Consider the following 16,681-nt stretch of genomic DNA (forward strand, 5'->3'; position numbering starts at 1 on the left):
CGGCAGGAAGCCTGCTTCTCCCTCTACCCCTGCTTGTGTTCCCTCTCTCACTGTGTCTCTCTCTGTCAAATAAATAAAATCTTAAAAAAAAAAAAATACTCCTAAAAAAAAAAAAGATAGTTGTAGATGGAAGTCAGTTGTCATGTTTGGCAGAAAAATAAATAAAAATCTTTAATGCAGACAGTTTATGGGGTACATTAAGTATGCTCAGACCAGCTGAACCTCCCACTTTGCCTCAATTACAACAATAGCGGGCTGAACAAAATAGTAGACCAGCACCGGAGAACATAATGAAGTCAATAAAAGCTTGTCAAGGCTCGAGTCAACCTCGGAGCTCACTGACACAAATGACGTATGCTACCTCTCTAGGAGGTTTAGGCAGACAATCTGGTGAAGAACCGGTGCCTTCTATCCTCCTTGATACTTCTCATCTTTCCACAGTAGGGCCTTTTACTGAATAAGATTAGATACATGAACAGCCCCAAGCACAGGAGCTCCCACTCTGGATTAGAAGTGTTTTAATTCAGGGCGCCTGGGTGGCTCAGTGGGTTAGGCCTCTGCCTTCGGCTCAGGTCATGATCTCAGGGTCCTGGGATCGAGGCCTGCATCGGCTCTCTGCTCAGCGGGGAGCCTGCTTTCTCCTCTCTCTCTATGCCTGCCTCTCTGCCTACTTGTGATCTCTCTCTCTCTCTCTCTCTGTTTCAAATAAATAAATAAAATCTTTAAAAAAAAAAAAAAGAAGTGTTTTAATTCATACACCCGTAATACACACTTGTCTATTAAAAGGACAGGAAAAAAAAAAAAAGAGAGAAAATAAATAAATAATCAAAGGACAGGAAAAAGAGAAAGACTTAGTGGATTAATCATTAGCACCTTTAATACTTCTTAAATTTCGTATGCTTATTTCCTAAGAAAATTGGCTTATTTGTTCCCATTTGAACCACCGTACCTCTGAGATTTTAATATATCCTCAAAGAAGGCCACTGCTTGCTTGGCCTGGCTTCTGCGCAGTCTGAGGAGTCGGTCTGTTTTCACAAACACACGGACACCAGCGGCACATGCATGTTGGCTTAGGCGGGAAAAGTCATTGGAAAGGTTGAAAAGGAATTGTATTATGTTGAATGCTTGAATTTAATATGCTAGTAATATATAATTAATATATATTATAATATATAATTAATATATTATATATTAATGTACATTAATATATAATATAATGTATAATTAATATAATATTAATATATAATAAATAAAAAGAATATTCTTTCATCAGTATTTCATAAATTTATAGGAAAATATGTACAACTTCTATGCCCTTTGAGATAACTAATCATAATAGATAATCACATTAGATAACTAATAATAACTAATATTAGATAACTAATATATGTGAATATATTTCAGAAAAGAGTGTTTTCAAAATAAACTGGGGAGTTAGAAGACTGAAATTTTAAAAAACAGGGCAGGGGGTATCCAGGGGAGAGGATAATGCTGGGAGGAGCAGAGGCTGACATCTCCATCCTGGGACAGGCCATACACACTGATGAGAATGGACACCAGACGGTGTTTTAGCCTCACTTGGCAAATATGAAAGCTAAGGCTATCCAAGATTCAGTTTTGCCATGCAGTGGGAAAAATAATGGTTTGCGATATAACACTTCAATTCTGTGATCAGCTACACAGACGGAATAACGTGTGCACAAAGCATTAGGTAAAGATCTTGAATAAAATTCCATCAATGTTTCTCCTATGCTTAAAAAATATTCATCTCGGGGCGCCTGGGTGGCTCAGTGGGTTAAAGCCTCTGCTTTCGGCTCAGGTCATGATCCCAGAGTCCTGGGATCAAGCCCCGCATCAGGCTCTCTGCTTGGCGGGGAGCCTGCTTCCTCCTCTCTCTCTGCCTGCCTCTACCTACTTGTGATCTCTCTCTCTGTCAAATAAATAAATAAAATGTTTAAAAAAAAATATTCATCTCAAGTGGCTTTAAGAAGCAATGTAATCCCCACTAAAAGAACAAGAGTTCTTTGAAGAAACAGTTGATTACAGGTCTGGGGCAGGGAATGTACACAGAGCATGAAAAGAATGACTATAATTAATTGTAACATATTAGATACATATATACATGAAATTATATCAGTATAGATCTATTAAAGGGGAGGAGCAAGCTCTTTACAGACCAAAGCCAGCTAACAAACAGAGATGGATTGACAAAATAAGAAAATCACCATAGGATGCCTGGGTTAAGTGTCAGTTAAATGTCTGCTTTTGGCTCAAGTCATGATCCCAGGGTCCTGGGATCAAGTCCCACATTAGGCTCCTTGCTCAGTGGGGAACCTGCTTCTCCCTCTGCCTGCTGATCCCTCTGCTTGTGATCTCTCTCCCTCTGACAAATAAATAAATAAAATCTTTTTTAAAAAAGTTTAACTTGAATTCAATCAGGCTGCTAGGTGATGCATGTCGATAGGAATATAATGTGAGCCACGTGTGTAATATTAAATTTTCTAGAAGCCACACAAAGTAAAAATGAAACCAAAAAACTCCCAGGTAAAGTTGATTTAATATACTTAAATTCGCCCCAATATTGAAAATATTAGTATTTCAACATATAATAGAAAAACTTTGTATTTTACTTTTTTTTGTAGTGAATCTTCAAAATCCATTGTGTTATTTTTACACTTACAGCACATTTCAATTCAGATGCTAAGTTTTCATTGGAAATATTTGACCTGTATTTCATAATTTTCATAGATTTCATAGATTTCAAAGATTTCATAAAATTTACCATTGAAAAGGTAGATTTGCATACCTGTTTTTCAAAATAAAACACTTAAAATTTTTCCAATAATGAAATTGAGCACGAGTTTTAAATTTAAGTCCAAATCATTTCAAGTGAAATTAATTTAAAATTTACCTTCTCAGTTACACTGGCCACACATATTTCCAGTGTAAAACAGCAACATGAAGCTGGCGTCCACCATACTGGACAGTGCAACCCTAGACTTCACTTCCACTTTACAGAAAATAAAGGGGATAGCAAACACACAAGTTAAATGATACGAAGAGTTAATCCAGAATGTGGGACATTCTGCAAAACAATTCTCTTATTAGTTTCCAAAAATTCAGTGTCATAAAATAAGATGGGGAGATTGTCCTAGACAAAGACTGAAGAGACATAACAATCAAATGCTTGTTTGGGATGCTTGTTTGAAAACAAAAACAAGGGGCGCCTGGGTGGCTTAGTGGGTTAAAGCCTCTGCCTTCGGCTCAGGTCATGATCTCAGGGTCCTGGGATTGAGCCCTGCATCGGGCTCCATGCTCCGAGGGGAGCCTGCTTCCCCGTCTCTCTGCCTACTTGTGATCTCTCTGTCAAATAAATAAATAAAATCTTAAGAGAAAAAATTTTAAAAAAGAAAAGAAAAAGAAAACAAAAACAAAAGCATTGGGAATTGGGAAAAACTTCTCTAAGCAACCGGGGAACACTGAATATGGGCGATATTCTAGATGAATTACAGAATTTTTGCTGACTTCCCTTGGGTGGGATAATGGCATTATGATTATGTAGATTACTTTATTTGTAGGAAAGATAATGATTCTGGGGGAGACTAATTCAAGAAATGCAATTTTATCTAAATATCGAAGTTGACAGGAGAAAAAATATTTGGGGGCAAGATGACCCCCAAATGTTTATCTTCTAAGCAACCTTTTTCCAGGAAGCCACTAGAGGATGCAGCCCTCCAAAATGAGTAAGCCAACAAAGAGGAAGATGAGGAACTGAGGAGGCAGGAGATCATAGGGAAGAGGTGATGAGAGTCTCCAGGATCATGGCTGGGAATCAGTCAGAGAACGAAACCATTCTGAACTGGGTCACAAAGAGGAAAGCTCCAGGACAGATGTCTTCCAAAAACAAACCAAACCAAACCAAACCAAACCAAACAAAAAACTGACAGGCCAATTATACACTGCGTTTGATACACTGTAGGAATTTTATCACTCTGCAGAAGCCTGAGAGAAAAGTTAGTGATGGGTGTATGCAGTGGTGTATCAGTAAACCACTCTGAAGGGAAAAAAAGAAAGAAAAAAGCCCTGATTTGTAGCATTTGTTGATTTCCATGGCATAAATACTTCCATTATAGCTGATTTTAAGCTACCAACATAAAGTCATTGAACAGTTGACAAGAGATGCTCACTACCAGCTCTCAAGAGTCATTACGAAAACGAAATGAGCACCTAATATTCATCTGTTCCAAGAACCAAGTATTATATGATGAAATTCAGATTTCTTATGCAGAAAAGAGCCAGTAAGACCTAGCTCTAACAAAATTAAACAAATAAAGCAATTATTAACTCTAAAAAAAAAGTTTCACAAGAAAAGAAATAGAATCCTAGTACTCTACATGGCTCGGCTATGAACATTATAGAGGTCTGACAGAACAACTTTTTACCACTCCTTTCTCTGAAACCTTTTGAAATGATGAAAGGAATAGAAAGATAACGCGGTACCTTTTCTGGAAAGATAGGAGGATGCACAAGCAGCAGACCAGGACTATAGGAATTTCCTGATGACACAGAGGAACTGCAATCAGATTGATTATTAAACCCAACACACCCAGTTTAAAAATAACCCAACAGCCTGAGAGAGAACTTCGAAAGGTGAGTTTTGCCCGTACAGCCCTGCCAAACCCCTGAAATGATATTCCCCTTTCCCTCCCACCATCGTGCTGCAGACCACCGACCGTAGCTCTCCAGGATGGGGTTACTGAGAGCCGATGCTCTCTCCCAGCTGAGAAAATGAAAGCACAGACTCTGGGCAGTGAGCCAAAGGGTTTATAGCCACCATGAGGGAAGGAACAGGGAGAGGAGTTTTTCCGGGCTCACTCCACCCACTATACTGAAGCACCACCTCATTCAGGGTCCTACGTCCATGTCCATGGCCAAACAAACCAGAAGTCTCACAACAGCGCCGTTGATGAAGGAAGCCCCATGGCGGGAGGAAGGCTGAACAGGTCCAGCATCTTGGTTCCTTGTATCACGATGATTCCTTGCTGTCACTCTTATCCTGAAGAATCACTTTACTCTTTACTTCTTGCTTCTGGGACCCCCATAGCTGTCCCAGATGCTGTCCTTTCCTAGAGCTGGCTTTTCAACTTTTTATCAGTTCGGTAAATTTCTTGACATCTTCCCAGTACATTTCTTGTTTAAGCTGATTAGAGTCCGAGTCTGTTGCTGGCAAAGCAAAAACCCTTACCATATAAAAAGATGGTTGAATGATAATAAGTTTAATTTTATACTATTAATAGTTTCTATATCCATATATTTACATCCATTATGCTATTATAATAACCTTAACTTAATGCTAATACCGAGAACACACAGTTTTTGGTTTTTTTTTAAGATTTTATTTATTTATTTGACAGAGATCATAAGTAGACAGAGGCAGGCAGAGAGAGGGGGAAGCAGGCTCCCCACTGAGCAGAGAGCCCGATGCGGGCACACTGTTTTCAAATTTACCTATGGAACACGTACAAAATGATCTGCTAGGTAACATACACAAATCAATAAATTGCAAAAAGTAGAAATAAAAATGCCACAGTGTAAAACAAAACCAAAAAACTAAAAATTAATTCCAAAACCATAGCCACACTTACTCAGGAAGAAAAGCTGAAACTATTAAAATTTTAAGAAAAAAAGGTTAATAGGAACATTGCCTGTCAAAATCTATGAGATAACATGGGATAAAATGATTCTCAGGGGAAATTTTATAACATCTTTCTTGGTTAAGGAGATGGAGAATAAATGAACTAAGGAGTCAATTCTAAAAGCTAGAAAAAAGATAAAATAAAAACCTTGGTCAATAATGCCAAAAGTTGATCTTTTAAGAAATAAGACGTAAGCGATTAAAATTATTAATGAGAAAGGGAGCATATGAGGATCATTTTCAAAATTATGAGAGCATTTTTAAATTATGGGAGTCAGGGCATGCCTGTGTGGCTTAATCACTGGGATGCCTTCGGCTGGGGTCATGATCCCAAGGTCCTGGGATCAAGCCCTGCATTGGGCTCCCTACTCAGCAGAAAGCCTGCTTCTCTCTCTCACTCCCCTGCTTACGTTCACTCTCTCGCTGTGTCTGTCAAATAAATAAAACATTTAAATAATAATAATATTTAAATAAGTAAATAAATTATGGGAGTCAAGGCTTACAAGCAAGACACAAGATGTAAAGTCATAAAAAATTGGTTAGACTCCATTTTTTATTATTTTTTAAGATTTTTTTTCATTTATTTATTTGACAGAGATCACAAGTAGGCAGAGGCAGGCAGAGAGAGGAGGAAGCAGGCTCCTATGCGGGGCTAGATCCCAATCATGACCTGAGCCAAAGGCAGAGGCTTTAACCCACTGAGCCACCCAGGCACCCCTAGACTCCATTATTCAAAGAAAAGTTTAAGTCTCCATAAACTAAATTAACAGTAAGTGAATAGAAATAACTCATGAGTTAAAAGCCAAAACCATAAAGAGCTGCTATCAACTAATAAGGAAATCACATACACAACCAAAAATTTTAACGCACAAAACTGTTACACAAATTCTTGGAAAAAGAATTACCAATCAACATTTGAAAGAGTGCTCACCCACAGTAGTAATCAGGAAAGTTTAAGGCAGTAAGACCCGACTTTTCACCCATCAGATCTGCAGAAATTTTAAAACCAAACATGCGGTGTTAAAAAGTTTGAGGAAACAGGCACTCTCATACATTGTCACTGGGAATGTAAATTGGCAGTATTTTTGGAGGACCATTTAGCAGTACATATTCAATTTTTTAATGTGCATCCCTCTTCCGATCAGGCCACTTCCAGAAATCCACCCTACAGAAATATTCGAACAGGTGCACACAGATACAAGCATAAAAAGGCTCCTGAAGTTTTTCTTTTTTCTATTTTGGGGGGGGGGGGATTAGTGTTTTCTATATGTCAATCAGAAGGAAGATGAGGTTTGATGAAGAACTGATGAACGGCCTTTACAATGAATGAGAAAATCTATACCTACTTGCATGAAAAAAATTGCCAACATAGAGTTCAATGGTAAAAAGTATTGAATGCAAAGATACATACACAGGGAGCCGCACGAAGAGGGGCACGTGTGGCATGGAGAGACTTCCGCTTTGTATCCTAAATCCCAGCGTTGTTTTAGTAAAGAAAAAAAAAAAAAAAGGAGAAAAAGGAATATTTTGGAAACAGACACACCAAAACTGGTGAGTTTACCTTAGGGGAGGAGGGTAGGGTGGGAGTGGAAGACGTTTTTTACTTCCCCACTCTGTAAACTGTGAAAAACAAACATGCAGGCAATTTCTGTGAAAATAAAACTTTTAATATAAAAAACATATATAAAAATACTTTTTGAAGAAGGAGTTTACAGTTCTCACAAACAGAGGTTTACAATCTTCGAAGCCACCGTAAGAAATACAACAGGATGCTCTAGGTGTTTCACCTGGTACTTTTCCAGTTCTCCTTCCTTTACGAGGTAATTAGGAATTGCTTCAAAAGAACTCCTCTCTCCTCTACGGAGTGGAACCTTCCAGACCAAGAGCTCAAAGCACCTTAGCCCGGCAGTCCCGGGAGAACCCCCAGAGCAGGAGCGCAGGGGTGCGCAACACTCTGCAGAACTGTCCGAGCTCCCCGGAGCTCCTCCCGCCCTCGGCGGACCGTCAGCCACTCGCGCGGACCAGTCGTCCACCGCGTAGCGCACCCGGACCGCAGAAAGGTGTCAGGCGAAGGCGAGGTGGCGAGCCGAAACGGGGCGACCGGCACTGCCACATGGCTGGCGCGCTTGCCGCGTAGACGCGTGCCCGGACGCGCCCCGGGAAGGGCACAAAGGCGGGCCGCGCGACACAAGGTGCAGAGGACGGGAGGCGTGCGCCCACCGCCGGGCCCTCACCAGGGCGCGGACAGAGCCGCCTCCCGGCCTCTTCCGCCCCGGAGCCCCCGTCCGCAAGGGCCTTCTAGCCCCGCGCTGGGGCCCGGACGCCTTGACGCACGTCCGCCCCCGAGCGCGCCCTCCATTTTGTCCCCAGTCTCCTTCGGGCGAGCGGGGCGGCGCTATTTTAAAGCCGCTAAGTCATGGAGCGAAAAGGGGAGGCGGCGGGCGGGCGCGGGACCTTGAAGTGCAAGGGACAGGCGCTCGGGGCTACACAACTGCCGGCGCTGGGGAGCCGCCGGGGGTACCCACGGCTCGGCCTGGGGCCGGAAGGACAAAGGACACGCAGGGGACGCGGGCCGCGAGCGAGCGGAGGGCAACTTCCGGGCCGGTGGGCCAGGGCTGGGGGCGGGCTGGGCTGCCGACCCCGCCGCAGGGCCCGCGCGCAGGACAAAGCGGCGGCGGCGCGCCCGCTCCCCCGCCCCTGCCGCGGCCCCGGTCCGGCCCCGCCCCGCGCGCGCGCCCGGCGTCCAGGGACGCGGGCGCGAGCCCGCGGCCGACGGGTAGAAATGGCGGTTGGGGCGGAAGGAGGGGGTTGGGGCGGGAAGCAGCACAGGCTCGAGGCTCCAGGGCGCTGTTTCGCCCCCGCCCCGCCGAGGATCCTGGTGCAGGGGTGTTTCACGCGTTGTTCTCCTCTCTCGGCTCCGGCTTCCCGGGCTACGGAGGGCCCGCTAGGGAGAAGCCGTCACCCGTTAGTTTGAACAAAGGAGATGGCCCCACAGGCCAGGAGCCTGCCCGGCGCGGCCACTGCAGAGACGCAGAAACGTTCCCTAAAATGGCGGCCGGCGCGCGGGGGCGGGGCTGGCGGGGCTTCCGCTCGCGGCGCGGGCGGGGCGGGGCCGCAGGCACCCACCGGAGCCCATGGCCGCCGCGTCAGACCCCGGCGAGCCCGCCAAAGGGAAGGTAACGGGGCGGTGGGGCGCGCGAAGCGCGCGGGGCGCTCGGGCGGGGGGCGGGGGGCGGGGGGCGGGCTGCAGACCCCGAGCCGGGCCCCGTGCCTGGCTTCTCCGGCGTCGCGGGCTCCAGACAGTTTCCGTCCCCACCCCGGCACGCTTTAGCTCCCTCGCCGGGCCTGGGGGAAGGGGGGGAATGAAGCCCCGGGCGGGAGAGCTGTGCGCTGGAAGGGGCTGGCGCCGGGGGAGCGTGGTTTCCGAGCTCCCGGAGGACAGGCTGATGCGGTGTACTTAACACGGAGGGACCCAGAAGTGCTGTCGAGCAGTGAAAACCTGGGTTAGATCCTGAGCGGGAGGAGCGGATGTCAAGCGGAGGGGTTTCCCTTTCAGTGCGCTGACCTGTAAACCGCACCATTCCACCTCTCTGCGTAAGATCCAGTCGCCACAGCCCGTGGCTCCCGGGATAAAACCCGAGTTCCTTGGCCTGGACCGTAAAGCCCTTGACCAAGCCCTTGTCAGCCTGTGTCCGGCTCAAGCCCTTGACCAAGCCCTTGTCAGCCTGTGTCCGGCTCGTCTACTTTCCAGAGGCTTTGGAGACGGTGGGCCGCGAAGGGAGGGCGCGTTCTCCGGGAGCGGGGGGCGCTCCTGACTCCCCAGCGTAGACTGAAATGCGACTGTTCCACCCCCACCCAGCTCCCTGGCGCCTTACTTGGCTGCATCATTCCAGCAAGTCCCCGATTTCTGTCATCTGCTCCTTGGGCTCCTTAAGGGAACCCAATTTACCACCTCAGTGCTGAACAGATAGTAGATGTTCAGAAAATAGGAAAAAAGCCGTTTTCCAGTGGTAAGCTTATAAAGATGTTAACAGTGGATCAGGGATGCACAAGTATTGACTCAAGACCCGCTATGTGCCAGAATGCACCTAATCTACAATTACAGAATATGCGCTCTCCAGCTTGAAAATTTTGCTATTTATTCAAAGTTACTGCTTTTCTGGGGACTTTAACATTTAAATTTCACCAAGATCAAATGGTTAATATGAACAAATACTGGATAATTTCCAGATTCAAAATCAAAACAGTGTGTCGGTTTTGACGCTATTGGTATCTTTTGTTTTTCATGCCTCAAATATTACTTGGAATATGCTTAATGTAACCAAGTGTGTCCTTACTTAAAAGTGGCTTATTTCAAGAGGCACCATAACTATATAAACGGGGCTTTTATCCCTCTTGTGTCTGGTTATCGCCTTTGATAGGAGATAACTGCCATCATTTAAGGATCAGAAGTATGGTTTAGCCATTAAAAGTCAAAAAAATGGAAAGTATAATAATAATGACCTAATTGGTTCATCATTAGTAAAACAAAATACTGTGGTTGGTGAAATGGATAGGTACAAGCCCTAAAACTGGGCACTGACCAGATTTGTCTGGTGAGGTTAAAGAAAAAAACAACCAAAGACTTATAAATTGCTCATGAAATACTAGTATCAAAGCTCACTAAGGAGATTATAAAATTTATATATCATAAGCTAGGACTGAATTAGTAGCCCAAGGTAATGTCAGAGAAGGAAGCCTGCAGTTATCAAACTGACAGAACTAACCCTCAAAAACTCTGCTCCCATTCTTTACTCTCCAGGAAACTTTAAAATACGAAATTTGGTACATGCCTACCAGGAAGGTGCTGTAGGTAAATTTTAAATTTATTAATAAACCCACTGAAAAAAGTGGTTTATGTATCTACTGAGTATCAGGCACTAAACTAGGAGCTAAAGATACAGCCTTGATCAAAACAGGCGAAATGTTCCTTGTGGAACTCACATTCTACTGCAGGAATCAAACAGGAAATCACAATTTCATTTACTGAGCCAACCATGCTGAGATCCTGGAGAAAGGCAACACGTGCTAGGTCTCGTTTTGTCAGAGGAGCGCCAGTGTACGAGGACTAGAAGACAAGATAAAGAGGGATACGAGAAAGGAGGATGGGTGCTAGGTCAAGGAGGGTGGGTGTCAGGTCCGGCAGGGCCTTCCAGCAGTTGTAAGGCATGGAGGGTTTTCAGAGGACCATGATCCAGCCATCTGAGTGGAATCGAGACCTTTTAAGATACTGTGAGAGACCATGGTAGTCTGGGAGTAGCGGCAGCAGAGGTGAGAAGTGGTTCAGTTCCAGCTGTATTCGGTTCTGGTATATCCCAGACTTGCTGGAGCACTGAACATGGGTTTGATGGAAGAAATCAAGGATGACTCCTAGGGTTTTGGTATGCAAATTCGGTGAGTAGTGATGCCTGAAAAATAATTCTAATTGGAAATCCTAAGTTCAAGGCGCTTCTTTGACATACAAAAGGTGTCGCTAGACCAATGAATTAGAAGACAAAACACTTGGGAGAGGTTAGATGTGATTTACCAAATTGGCAGGCATCGTCGTGTAAATGGCATGTAACTGAAAGCCTGCATTTCTGAGCGGGCCAGGGCAGCTCTTCAGACTGAAAGGTCATCAGAGGAGGGAACAGAAGCCAAACTGCTAGGAATGGCCAGTGAGGTGGAAACCCAGGAAGCCTCGTCCTCTTTGAAGCCAAGAAAATGTTTCAAAAACAAATGATTATCTGTGCCATGTGTTGATCTGGACCAAGCTGCTGCGGTGCAGTGGAGGGATAAATGCTCTTTGAAGGGACTTAAACAGGTTTCTAACACGTAGGTTAACGAGTTTTGCAGTGAAAGGGAGCAGAGAAATGGGATAGTAGCTTAGGAGGCTTATGGAGGGAAGGAGCGTCAAGAGAGTTTTTTGTTTATACTGGAGAGGAAAAATAATGGTGCAGATGAGGACAGGGTGACTAGAAGCAACTTCTGCAGTGCAATCAACTGCAGTTAGGACCAGGTTTACATAGAAGAGTGGGGCGCCTGGGGGGGGCTCAGTCGTTAAGTGTCTGCCTTCCACTCGGGTCATGATCCCAGGGTCCTGGGATGGAACCCTGCCTCCGGCTCTCTGCTCAGAAGAGTGTCTGCTTCTCCCTCCCCCCCACCCCCACTCGCCCTCCATTTCAAGTAAAATCTTTTAAAAAGAGAGAGATCCAGTTCACCCTATGCAGCAAGAGGAAGGACTCTGTACACTGATGCAGAGATGTTTGGCAGTGGGAAATGGGCTGGCTCTAATTCAGTATATTTCCTTAAATTATTAAATTGATGTTCCAGCTTAGAAATCTTTTAAGCATCTTTCAGTTCCATCAAGGTGAGCTGGAAGATCTGCCTTTCTAAATCTAAGCTTAAAAACTTCACAGGATGCCTGGCTGACTCAGTTGGCAGAGGGCTGGACTCTTGATTTTGGGGTCGTGAGTTTGAGCCCCATGCTGGGTGTCGTTTACCGGAAAAAAAAAAATTTTTTTTTAGCCTATGAGTTTAAACTTTCATTAGTTGAAGGCTTAAGTTTGTTAACAGCAGAAGTTAAACCTTAAGACTGCAGACTACGCAGGGAAAAAAAATGTGAAACACGTACATCATAAATAGAACTACTTAAAAGGGATTTATGGCTTGAACCCTCTATTAATTTGAGACTTATAGTTCAGTGTACTTTCTAAAAACATTGTATGTGCTTAATTTTCCTGTATTTGCTTTTAAGTAATCTGTAGTCTAAACTCCAACTTTACCAGGAGGCCGAGAATTTTCTACTAGTGAAGAGAAGATTATGCTCTTAAGTCAGCCTGCGTTCCTACCCAGTTTTGATACAAATTGCAGAGAAACGGTTATGTACTTAGTCCTGTCCACCCCCTCCCGCCACAAGACGTGTAACCTTTGGAAAACGTCTCCCTGAGCCTCGTTTTTTCATTTATGACCAAATGGTTAAGTGACAATTAAAGAACAGGTTTTGGAGATCTGGCCACATGAGAGGTTGAGAACAAGGAATGTAACGGGCCTGGCAGGAGCACCCCCCACCACCACCACGCCACCTCCAAATCAGGGCATTTATCAGATCAGCGCTGGTTTCCCAGCTTCTGCCTTGCTAACGCAAGCCCAGTTTTGCTGGGCGTGGGGCTGATCAATGCTGAGAGGGTCTGGCGGCAGCACCCTTGGCCTGGAGCCACATGTTGGGCTTTAAAAGGTTCCATTTTAAAAAGCAGATGTAATTTCTGTTAAGGCATCTTTTTAAATAAGCAGATTTTTTTAAAAAGATGTATTCATTTTAGAGGGCGCACAGGGGGAAGGGGGCAGAGGGAGAATCTCTAGCAGTTGGCCTTGAGCAAAGAGCCAGACGCGGGGCTCCAGCTGGGAACCCTGAGATCATGACCTGAACTCAAAAAGAGACGCTTTTCACATTGTGCCACCCAGACACGCCAAACTACGATTATTTTTGAACACCTTTTAAAAGCACTTTAAAGATTTTGAGAGAGCCGGGGGGGGGGGGGCGCAAGCAGACTCCACGCTGAGCACAGACCCTGATGCAGGGCTCCATCGCACAACCCTGAGAGGATGACCCAAGCCAGAAAATAGCGAGCCTTAGCCAACTGAGCCACCCAGGCACCCAAAACTATTTTTCTAAGTAGTATCTAAAAGCGGTTTCCTCAATCTGATAGGTTCACGGGGGAGAAAGAAAAAACAAAAATCCTTACGTCTTTCAAACTCAGATCACCGTGGCCCATCCCAGACCAGAGTCAGCATCTGAGGGGGGGCAGGGATAATGAAAACCTCGAGACTGAGAAAGATGCCGTCCTAGCTGACTTGAGCAGCACTCTCGGTATTTGGCAAGCATACTTATACTTTGTGAAGAACTGGGGTTAAGAGCATGTTGTCCAAGTGCCCCACAAATGTTTTGTCTGCAGATTCGGGGGTACCCTGGGGTCACGCTAGGGTTCTGCCATGTAAGGGAAGCCACACAAAACAGCTATGGTGTGGTGTTTGCAGCGGCCTGCCCGATAGTTCCTTTTCTTCTCAGGACCACCCCCCCAACCCCTGTGGTGGAAGGTGGTGGTGGTCTACTAGCTTCTAAGACCTAAAGCGGGCACTAATCACCACCTTGGCCTTCCTCTAGGAAAGCAAGCTCCTCTGAAGGTGCGGGCGTTAGCCCTGGCCTGGAATGTGGAGCCCGACTGTCTGCAGAGTGGCTCACGACCATCCCGCCTGCCAGGACTGTATTCCACTTGGCTTTCGAACTTATCGGTTTTTTTTTCCTAAATAAAGCAAAATACCCTAGCAGCAGAATTAAATCCCCCAGCCTCTAAGGTTTACATTGAAGAGCTTTTTACAGTCAAAGCCTGCAACACTGAGCACCTGCTGTGTCCACCAAATGACGTTAGGGCTGTGTGTCAGGGTGGGGTTTGGAGAGGAAGGGACAGAGACAGACAAAAGTTTTTAAAAAAAAAAAAAAGGAATAATCAAGAAAATATGTAGTTTTTGCTTTATTATGAGCCAAATCACACTTGGTCTTTTCTGGCAGCAGATTGAGCCAAAGCAGCCAGAGAATATACAGTCGAACATCCTTCGTAATTCAGCCTGTAACTGGACTTGCCTTTTCTGGCTCCTTTCCCTTTCCGTTACTTTCTAGGCATCCCCTCACCCTACACAATCCTCCCGTTTTAGCATAAAATCCTGCTTCATACGAAATCAAGTTTTAGGGAAGTCTCATTAAGTCTTCTAAGTCCTTACTAATGGGAATGCCACAATGAAACAAATGTGACTTAAAAAGTGTGTCCTTCCCTCCCAGAGCCCTCAAATAGAGTACCATTTGACATTCACATTAAAACATGTGAAGGTTAAGCTGGCGGTATCTTCTTTTTTTAATCAGGAAAATCAAGTCCATAAATCCCATGAAAACTGCGGAGAAACAATGTTAGAATCATTCATTTTAGCACTTGAAGGAATTTATCATGTAGCCCAATGCCTTTCATTACAGAAGAGTGTGCCACGGAGATTAAAAAAATACATGTATCCTACAGGTGATCCAGTTAGTGGCAGAGCAGAGACAAAACCCAACTGTGGATTTCTAGCTTTTCCCATCACATCTACCCTCCCCTAAGTGTAGTTGCCACGTCTACCAACAAAGACTCAAATACAGTCAAGTGCAGTTTCTCACCACAGTTAAGGAAACAAGAGGAGAGCTACTGCACACATTTTTAATACCAATAAAATGTGAAGTTCTTGAATTTAAAACTTTACTAACTTTACTATTATCAGCAAACCTGGTTAGAATATTCCTACTTTCCCCATTTTGTGTCCCCCAAACTGGAAGAACTATGGTGCTCATTCCAGGGATGGCCAGATTCCCAGATCATTTCATAGATGTTTAAAGACCTCATAAAATAGCATATGCTGTTACCCCCCAGACCAATTAGTAAATTTTGTAATATTAACACCAAATTTAATTGGTTTAGGTTTAAGCTGCCCTGCTGTTATGGGGTTTTCTGGTCAGGTTCTCAACATTTCCCACTTAAAATTCAGATTGTAGGCCAAAAGCCTGATGACCAATGATGGTAAACCAAGATTCATGGTTATCACCTAGCACATACTGTGATCTTTGCCAAACCAGTGAAATATTTACTTGTTCAATCCAGGTTCTCTTCTGTTTTATCCTAGCCCTTTAAGCTCCTAGGAATTTTAGATGTTGAGAACATTCCCTGTGCTCGGGACTCGGTATTGTATGGTTCATTAGGATCTGTTGTGGCTGGCCTTGGACATTTTTTATTAACTAGTGAGTATCTTTTTCTTAATGTATGATGAACATTTTCTAAATGGACTAATGTCGAATTTAATTACGGTGGTTATGGTTTTTGACAGGTAGGATTAGAAGATCATGTGATGTTGGAGTAGGAGGATTTATCTTGGTGACTTTAGGATGCTGGTATGTGTACCAAGTAATTCAAGAAGATCCAGGATCATGATTGATCTATTTCAAGCACATGCTCTTTCCAAGCAATCTGTCACTGGAAGACTCCCACCCCCTCAGCGAGGAATGTTTTTTTTTTTTAATTTAATGGAAATTTGCCTTACAAAATGGTACTGCTGGGATGCCTCTTTCAAGTATGTATATGCAGACACATTGTACCATTTGTCAAATGAGCAGACGAATGCGTGACCTTCCACCAATACCAAGTTACAATTTCTAATCTGGGAAGGCCTCAACCTTTCAGGTCCCCCGGATGCTCTCATTTCCCGCTCATGACATGACATCTGTAAAGCCTCCTTTAAGAATGTGCTCACACCTGATGAACACGTGCATGAATTTCCTGTGTTCTGAGCAAAAAAAGCCAGGGCCAGGAGTACGTAGTATATATATATGGTTCCAACTGGAGGAGATTCTACCAGAAAAACTAAGCTGGATGGGGTCAGAAGCCTCACTTTAGGTAAAACCTATCTTAATGATTTGTTAATGACACTGAACCACTCCAGAACAGCCCTCCAAATTAGAACGATTGTATTAATACAGTCTTGGGTTAACCATCTGTAATCTTAGATTTTGTTACTACAAATCTCAAAATGGTTTCTAGAGGAACTTTTCTGTTAAAGATGACTCAGTTGTGTTTTCTTGTAAGGTTCCATTGTAGGTATAATTACGCAAAGCTAAGAATCCAGGAAAGAATTGCCAGAGATGGAATTAAAAATCAGATTCTCTACGAAAGTACCCACCTTGATCCTGAAAGAAAACAAAGCAAGAGCGGCAGCTGAGCAGGGTCTCAAGCACTGAAAACCCGACGGTGGCTGCAGGGGTCGGTGCGAATCACATGGAGGGCAGCCGATCACCCTTGTGTGTGCGTGTCCCACCAGACTTTCAGTACATAAAATAAAAGATGTGTGTGTTGTAGTTTTCTTTTTTTTTTTTTTTAAACACTTGTAGGAAGG

General features: G+C 44.3%; 1 protein-coding gene across 3 annotated transcripts; it reads left to right on the plus strand.

The window, feature by feature from the left end:
• The first annotated feature begins 8,775 nt into the window (after positions 1–8,775).
• Positions 8,776–16,643, plus strand: LOC111150770 (cytochrome c oxidase protein 20 homolog). Of its 3 annotated transcripts, none has more exons than XM_022508364.1 (4): positions 8,777–8,871; positions 15,419–15,533; positions 15,624–15,683; positions 16,375–16,437. In XM_022508364.1, exons 1-3 carry the CDS (start codon positions 8,830–8,832, stop codon positions 15,650–15,652), a joined length of 186 nt encoding a protein of 61 aa, XP_022364072.1. In that variant the 5' UTR covers positions 8,777–8,829; the 3' UTR covers positions 15,653–15,683; positions 16,375–16,437. The 3 variants fall into 3 exon arrangements, with proteins under 3 accessions (XP_022364071.1, XP_022364072.1, XP_022364070.1); XM_022508362.1 differs by having other exon boundaries at positions 8,791–8,871; positions 15,620–15,683; positions 16,375–16,643; XM_022508363.1 differs by having other exon boundaries at positions 8,776–8,871; positions 15,624–16,442.
• The last annotated feature ends 38 nt before the right edge of the window (positions 16,644–16,681 follow it).

Source organism: Enhydra lutris, unplaced genomic scaffold (assembly GCF_002288905.1).
Source record: "Enhydra lutris kenyoni isolate GAN:26980312 unplaced genomic scaffold, ASM228890v2 scaffoldscaffold24, whole genome shotgun sequence".
Classification (NCBI taxonomy): Eukaryota; Metazoa; Chordata; class Mammalia; order Carnivora; family Mustelidae; genus Enhydra; species Enhydra lutris.

Coding starts and splice junctions, on each gene's coding strand:
- LOC111150770 (XM_022508362.1), top strand. CDS start 8,830: ATGGCCGCCGCGTCAGACCCCGGCGAGCCCGCCAAAGGGAAG. Junction 15,534..15,619: donor TGGACATTTTTTATTAACTA/GTGAGTATCTTT, acceptor GGTTTTTGACAG/GTAGGATTAGAAGATCATGT. Junction 15,684..16,374: donor TTGGTGACTTTAGGATGCTG/GTATGTGTACCA, acceptor TTTTCTTGTAAG/GTTCCATTGTAGGTATAATT.